At 37.3% G+C, this 7962-nt stretch overlaps 1 protein-coding gene across 2 annotated transcripts; it reads right to left on the bottom strand.

Moving 5' to 3' along the window:
- Positions 1-12: 12 nt before the first annotated feature.
- LOC124384274 (cleft lip and palate transmembrane protein 1-like protein) lies at positions 13-7833 on the bottom strand. 2 transcript variants are annotated; one of them, XM_046846995.1, is made up of 17 exons: positions 7178-7833; positions 6994-7088; positions 6507-6696; positions 6182-6303; positions 5969-6056; positions 5251-5368; positions 5074-5159; positions 4897-4981; positions 4645-4748; positions 4507-4551; positions 4315-4365; positions 4153-4235; positions 4013-4050; positions 3865-3920; positions 3739-3783; positions 3528-3643; positions 13-937 (listed from the first exon to the last, which is right to left on the bottom strand). In XM_046846995.1, exons 1-17 carry the CDS (start codon positions 7376-7378, stop codon positions 856-858), a joined length of 1605 nt encoding a protein of 534 aa, XP_046702951.1. In that variant the 5' UTR covers positions 7379-7833; the 3' UTR covers positions 13-855. The 2 variants fall into 2 exon arrangements, with proteins under 2 accessions (XP_046702951.1, XP_046702950.1); XM_046846994.1 differs by having other exon boundaries at positions 5074-5168; positions 7178-7832.
- Positions 7834-7962: the final 129 nt, after the last annotated feature.

Below are 7962 nucleotides of genomic sequence, written 5' to 3'. Positions count from 1 at the left end.
AAATAAACCATATTAAATGCAAAGCGATTCACCATTGTTTCTATTTAGCTACCAAATAGAAACAATTTTTTTTATTAGTTATGATGTTTTTTGAGAACAAAATTAAATATACATTATACTTTAAATTCTGGAGAAATATTGCAGTTTGTATTTCAAGGTTGAAATAAATTGGTTTAAATATAAACGCTTATGTAAAACATTTTCAATAAATACTGTACTGAAGCATTCTTGCCTTTGATAGGTAAAGGTACAACACTATTCTGTATATGACATAGATTGGCATCCTCCTTAGTGACAAAACTCTCCATTTAAACATTAGCAGTGTGTAAATCACAGCATTTCACAGTAAACAAAGGCAGCATTTGTCCATTGAGCATTACAATCTCCATGCTACAATAAAGCAAATCAAATAATATCACCTTATAATACTGTAAATGTAGGCTGTGGAAAAATACCAGACTCCTGAGCTATAGATGAATTCTTATGGCCATGTGGTTTTTTTTAGCCACAGGTACAACAACTTGGTTAGAGTTTGTTGGATGTTAATATTTTGCAGGTCATTGTATAATAGATAAGGCTATATAATATTCTAGTTCTTACAGTGGCAGATGTCCTTGTTCATTAACAGTTGTTTATGGGAAACACTAAACTCCAGCTTTGTTCAGCAGAAAACATGTCATGCAGTACTGAAATTGCATTTGAGCATTAGAACAGCTTCATGCTGAACACTGAGAAACTGAAAGTATTGTGTTTTGTCCTGGAATTAAACCTTCAGTCTTCTTCCATATTTACACTTCCTGCTCTCTATTATAGCATGCATGAAACTTGAGCTCTTTCTCGGATTCCTGTAATGCATCAGTCCTCGTGTGATTTTCCTTTAGGCTTCTTCCTGTGTGATGCATAATCGCGACCTCTAGATTTGTTCACATGGTAAATCCTGGTGAAAATACAACAAAGTAATGATCAGTTACTTAGTTTCAATCTAAAATGTGCTCTAAGGTCATAAATATCTGTGACATTTCCTACTATATACAGAATCTCTCACAAAAGTGAGTACATCCCTCACATTTCAGCAACCATTTTAGTATCTTCTCAAGGGACAATACAATAGAAATGAAGCTTGTATATATTTTAGAGTAGTCAATTTGCAGCTTGTATAGCAGTATAGATTTACTGTCCTCTGAAAATAACAACAGCCATTATTGTCTGTATTATTATAGCTGGCAACTAAAGTGAGTACACCATAAGTGAACATGTCCAAACTGTGTCAAAGTGTCAATATTTTGTGTGAGCACCATTGTTATCCAGCACTGCCTTAATCCTCCTGAGCATGAAATTCACCAAAGCTGCACAGGTTGTTGCTGGGATCCTCATCCACTCCTCTATAATGTCATCACAGAGCTGCTGGATGTTAGACATATTGTGCTTCTCCACCTTCTGCTTGAGGATGCCCCACAGGTGCTCAATAGGGTTCAGGACTTGAGACCTACTTGGCCACTCCATTACCTTCAGCAAGGCATTTGTCATCATGGTGGTGTTTGGAGTTGTTTTCATGTTGGAAAACTGCTGCTATTTGGACCAGTTTCTGAAGGGAAGACATCATGTTCTGTTTCAGAATGTCACAGTACTTGTTGGAATCCATGTTTCTCGCAATGAACCGCAGCTCCTCATTAACAGAAGCACTCATGCACCCCAAGACCATGATGCTACCACCACCATGCTTGATTGTAGGCAAGACACAATTTTCTTTTTAATCCTCACAGGGCGTTGCCACATAATGCTGGACACCATCTGAGACAAATCAAGTTTATGACCACAGGACATGGTTCCAGTAATTCATAGTCTTGGACAGGTTGATTTTAGCAAACTGTTTGGGGATTTCCTGAAATCCATCTTTAGAAAAGTCTTCCTTCTGGGATGGCAGCCATTTGAACCGACTTGTTGCAGTGTGCGGCATATGGTCTGAGCACTGAAAAGTGGACCTTCCTCTTTTGCAACCTCTAAAGTAAAACTCATGCATCTGTTTTTTGAAACCAGTTTCTGCACCTGATGCACAGCATGAAGACTCAACTTCTTTGATCGACTTTTGTAAGGCCTATTCCGAGTAGAACCCGTCTTGAGAAACCTCTGTATGACCCTGGCTACTGTACTGTAACTCAGTTTTAGGATGTTACCGATCTTCCTATATCCTATGCCTCATTGTGGAGAGCAGCAATTCTAATTCTCAAATCCTCAGAAAGTTTGTTGCCATGAGGTGCCATGTTGAACATCCAGTGGTCAGTATGAGAGAATTGTACTTAAAGCGCCAAATTCTAACTGCTCTAATATAAGATAATATAAGAAATCACAATATATGATTTTTAAACTATATATATATATATATATATATATATAGTGGAACAGTGGAACCCACTTATCTCGACCTCGGTTAACTCGACAACCCTATTAAGTCGACGTTTTTGAAGTGGAACCGCCAAATTCTCGTTTTGTCTTAGCCTTTTTTATCGGTTATGTCGACTTTTTTATGTCGCCGAACCCTGATATCTCGAGCACAAGGGGGGAAAAATTTGCCATTTAACGTCAGTTATCTCGATCAGCACTGTGCAGCCGCAGAAGAACTCGCGAAAGTGGCGGAAAAATCAAGGCTTACAGGTGTTGTATACTGGTGAATCTCTGCTGTTAGTTAGTGCACATATGCCTTTTGTTGTTAACAAACATGTTATGATGAAGGCATGCTATAAAAATGCTATAAAAATACATACAGTACATGTTTGTTAACTGTCAGGAATCCACCTGCCACGCCCCCTTCGGCGCCCCCTTCGGCGTGTCAGGTGGATTCCTGACAGTTAACAAACATGTACTGTATGTATTTTTATAGCATGCCTTCATCAAACAAATCACGGCAACGCTGTTGTGTAAAAAAACCCTCCTGCATGCACATTCTCATTTATTAACGCACATCATGTACATAAAGAAATTTCAAGCACGTTAATATATTGCCGCCATATTGATTTTCGTTTATCTGGATGCTTTTTTGCACACCCCTAGGACATCGACATAACCGGGTTCCACTGTGTGTGTGTGTGTGTGTGTGTGTGTATGTATATATATATATATATATATATATATATATATATATATATATATATATATATATATATATATATATATATTAGTATCTCACAAAAGTTAGTTCAGCAACCATTTTAGTATAGATTTACTGTGCAGGAGCTTGAACAATTTTACATTGTATGTGATCATAAAATGAACTAATTCTAATAAACTAAAATAAGCTTAAACAAAACAATCTTAGCTAGCATTTAACTGACCACTGTTCAAACCTCAGTGTTTGCCTGATCTTTCTAATTAAAACCCATTGACAGTGCTAAATGCTAAATGCATCAAAGTATAAAACACAGTGAAATTGTTATATCTTAGTCATCAGCTAACAGTAACATTCTTCCAATTTACAGTATTTTTTTCAGAATATGGTAAAATATCTTTTTTATGTAATATAGGTTGCATACCTGCGCTGGTAGAGGTAGATGAGGAATATCACATCATCTCTGAAACAGGCCAATGGATGTGGTCCAGGAGTGCTTAAAACTCCACTAAATATATCACTTATAAACGTGTTTAAACCCTGAAAGTATAAGAAATAACAGTGATCTTTAGCAGTGAGATAAACATAATCATTTTCAATTTCATATTTTGTTTTCAAATGGAGAGAAAACTCACTTTATAGAGTAACACTGACATCGGGAGCTGTGCAACTGATTTCATCTGAAAGGAACACAAAATAGCTGGATATCATTCAGTAAAGGATAAGGCTTGTTGTATAAATTGGATACCTTGAAAACAAACCTTGTAATTGACAAATAGTTGAGGGACCATAGACAAAAATCCTACGGCATACACTCCTGTTGTGATAAACAAACAAACAAAATAATAAATCGGACCTTTCAATGTTCATTAGGAAATAACTACTAACTTGTGATTATTAAGGACATACCGCTGATAAGACTGTTCATGATCCAAAAGTACCAAGTACTATGATTTAAAAAAATTGTAATGGTTACTAAAATGCAATAACAAGGAAATATAGCATTTACATAACAATATCATTATACCATACCATAGAGTTGTTTATACCTTTTATTTCTGAGATATATGAAAGAGTACACGGCCCCACTGATGCATAGAGGATACATTAAATAAAGCAAGAATTTCATTGCCTATAGGGAAAGAAATAGCCATGTTATTTTTAGAGCATCTTTTGTGTCACAGTTGTTCAGTGTCGGATCATTTTATTACCCGGGAATCATGTTCTTCTGTTGCTCGCTCTATGTCATCTGCGCGACCATCCTAAAGAGAACAACACTATAATGATCACTAAGATAAAAGAAACTACACAGTGTCTGTAGAGCATACAAGAAAACTTTGTTAGCAATATAAAAAAAAATTAGCAGCTGTATCCAGAAGGTATAGTTATAAAAATGTACTTACTTTGAATCTGGACCACAATGCAAAGACTCTGCTTACTTTCCATAGCTGAAAACATGAGAGAACAGCTTGATATAAAATGTTTTTTTTAATAATTTATTTTTTATTTTTTTTAAATAAACACATCTTGGAATTTTTTACCTCAATTAATGCTAAACATCCCATCGGGATGAGGGTAAGCCAGCTAGTTTGCTCTTCTACCATATAGAAGAATATCACAACAGTGCTGAAACACCTCCAGATCACTAAAGGGAATACAAACATCAATATTTAGATTGTCAGCACACAGGTACCTCTTTTGCAAGTTTGTGAGCAGTATGCTATGTTTCTATTATCACAAAAACTCACAAGTAACTTGAGAGAAGTGTATTCACTTAATAATGTACATCTCACCTGATCGCCTGGAGATGCCTGCTAAACTCTTCTTTCCTCTCCAAAAGCTCACATCATTTTTCATAGCAAATACTTCAAACGAGAGCTACAAAACATTTGAACGCATTGCATCACATAAGTTCTATTTATTTGAAATAAATGTATTCATGTGATGTCATAAAGCACAAGTAATCTCACATGGAATGCAGGTACCAGGATTGACAACAACAAAATGTGCAGGCCAGTCTCAACAAACATGCCTTTAATTTCATCAAGTCTTTCCTCTGAAAATCCTGAAAGTTAAATCAACTTGCATGTATTTAAATATTTAAATAAAAATTTATTGTGAAAAAATTAACATTATAAACGACTTACCGAAATGTTTCAGTGAGTATATGACACCCTGGATGTGGATCCACATTCTAAATTTGCGAAGTGTTATTGTTTCATATGATATAGTAAGTGGGACTGCTTTTGTGGTGCTGTTCATCTCCTTTAAGAGGACATACAATATATATTTAATTTGAATTCAAACTATAAAGAACATACAGCTCCTGTCCACTTTATTAGAAACACATGTACACATGTGCATTTTTGCAGTTATCTAATCAGCCAAACATGTTAGCAGCCCAATGCATAAAATCACATGGAAGCAAGTCAAGAGCTCCAGGTAATGTTTATATTAAAAATCACAATTAATAAAAAAAAGGTGCCCTTTGTGAATTTTGGGCAGGGTTGCAGTTGCCAGATAGGTTTGTTAGTTTGAGAATTTCCACACACAACTGTTTGTACAGTTTACACAGAATGGTATATAAACAAAATGCATACTGTAAATATAGGGTCTCCAGGCTGAAACACCTTGATGATGAGAGAGCTCAGATAAGAATTATCAGACTGGTCTGAGCTAATGGGAGGTTTTTACAACTCTGTTGAGCAGGAAAGTATATCAGAAAACACATCATATATTTAATCAGCTAATTAGATAAATGAAGGTCTACAGAGGTTTTAAATAAAGTGGACAGAGAGTGTATATAAAACGCATGAGAACTGTTCTGTAACCATTCTGAGTAGAAGAAGCATTCATTTTACATACGATTAAATCCTTTAGTCTGCTCCTCATTTCATCAATGAGTAAAAGGGGGAGATATATTTTCTTTTTGTCCTTCTTTACATCTTCAACTCTAAGGAACAACATTTTGGATTATCACCCAAGTAAACATTCAGACATCACTGGATTCATACACAGCTTTTAAAACTTATCTCCTATAATACATTGACCATTTAACAGTTTAAACGTGAGACTCACATTTTTATGTATCTGCGCAAGTCGCTGGGGACGGCTGCATTATTAAATGTGAAGTCCTCGGTCATCATGTTTAGAGTGATGTGAGATTTCCAGTAGGACATGACATTTTGCATTTCTGTTCCCTGAAGCCACCGGGGGAAAGCAACAGAAAATGGGGGGGTTAGTGTTTTTTACACAATAAAGGTAAACATGAAGTTTAGTTTTAGCTCCTCGTTCTTTTACAATGTCTGCAGTGACTACAAATTTTACACCTGCACACATTTCACAAACTTGGACACAAACAAAAAAAAAAGCCTCGATCAACATCGCAAAATTACATTATTACCTTCTGGGGCTGTGCGGCAGAGCCAGTGATGATCATAGGAGGAGCAGATGACATCTGAATGGTCAGGCGAGCCACTATTCGTACATATTTGCTGTCTTTCCATGGTGAAACTCCACTCTTATGCACAAACACCACAGCATGCAGGGTCCCATTCTTTGGGTTTAGTGCAGACAATGCCACATTCACCTTCCTTCCTCAATGCCAAGTGAGAGCCATGTAAAATGAAGTACATGATATGAAAAGAAGGTGCAGTCCTGCCTATCTGATGATTTATTCGATTTGACCCTCTCTGGGCGACTCAAAAATTGGTATTCATTCACATGCACATGTTTAATAATTTTAAATAATAAAATATACAGACATTATTTATCCAATATTTCCATGCATGCGTCTTATACTCATAATGGATGGATGTACTTCAATATCCAATCAAGGATACTCTATAACCCTGTGTTTCATACATCCCTTTCAGAAGAACATTACTTGCCTTTCAAGCTTGGTATGGACTTCAAATTTGTCCACTTTGAGCAGAAGTGTGTGAGCAGACTCATCACTGGGATCCAGTGTCGAATACACGCTCAGCTATTTCATTCAAAACAGTTTACCCAGGTTACAATGCAGTGCATCCAAGCAGTCGAGCAACATCATGTCTGGAGTGAATGTGTCCTTACCTGGAGTCGTGGTTTAGCAGAAAGATAAGATGTAACGCAGTCGTCACCTTTAGCGCTGTCACAGGCTTTGGTGTGCACGAAGCCATATAAGGCCCAACATGTATGAAGCACATAAACCACCAACACCCCAAAGAGCACTTTCGTGTACGACATTTTGAACTGAGAGCCATTCTTGGGCTTCGAATAGCACGAGGGAAACATGTCTTCCCCGAACAATGAAATAAATAAATAAAATGAATGAATTAAAGTATAAGAATGCAGGTGCACGACATTAAGCACTGATGCTCAGCAGTAACGCCGTCTCATAATCCGGTGCTTTATTGTCAGGTGGAAAGCTGAGCAGGACCATTATTTCTCCTCCTCAGTGCTTGAACTAAATCTCCGGTGAATTTCTGAACCGATGCGCCAAGACGAAATCAGAAGCGCACAAGAGGGTGAACTGAACATTTTTCTTTATCCTGTGATCCACCAAACGTGATTTATCTGTTCAGCTGTCACCATTCCTTTCCATTATTCCTTTACCGGTTCACAGATGCTCTCTGTACGGGGCTTGAGAGCGCCATTTTGCAGGTTTTGGTCCCTCAGTCAATCTGGGCCAATGACGTTTCCACCTGCTGTCCTCGCATCAGCAGCGCGTGCACTCACAGCCCGCCTCCTAATCCTCCTCATACAGCCCAGTACACATCCCTGCGGATCACAGCCTACTGTCAGACCACAGATCACAAACCACTGGTCCAGATTGATTTACTTCTAGATAGCCAACTCTAGGAACAAGTGTTTAACAT

Source organism: Silurus meridionalis, chromosome 4 (genome assembly GCF_014805685.1).
Source record: "Silurus meridionalis isolate SWU-2019-XX chromosome 4, ASM1480568v1, whole genome shotgun sequence".
NCBI lineage: Eukaryota > Metazoa > Chordata > Actinopteri > Siluriformes > Siluridae > Silurus > Silurus meridionalis.
This window is presented reverse-complemented; position numbering and strand designations above follow the sequence as displayed.

Coding starts and splice junctions, on each gene's coding strand:
- LOC124384274 (XM_046846994.1), bottom strand. CDS start 7,378: ATGTTTCCCTCGTGCTATTCGAAGCCCAAGAATGGCTCTCAGTTCAAA. Junction 4,749..4,896: donor AGGCATCTCCAGGCGATCAG/GTGAGATGTACA, acceptor TATTCCCTTTAG/TGATCTGGAGGTGTTTCAGC. Junction 4,366..4,506: donor CATTGTGGTCCAGATTCAAA/GTAAGTACATTT, acceptor TGTTCTCTTTAG/GATGGTCGCGCAGATGACAT.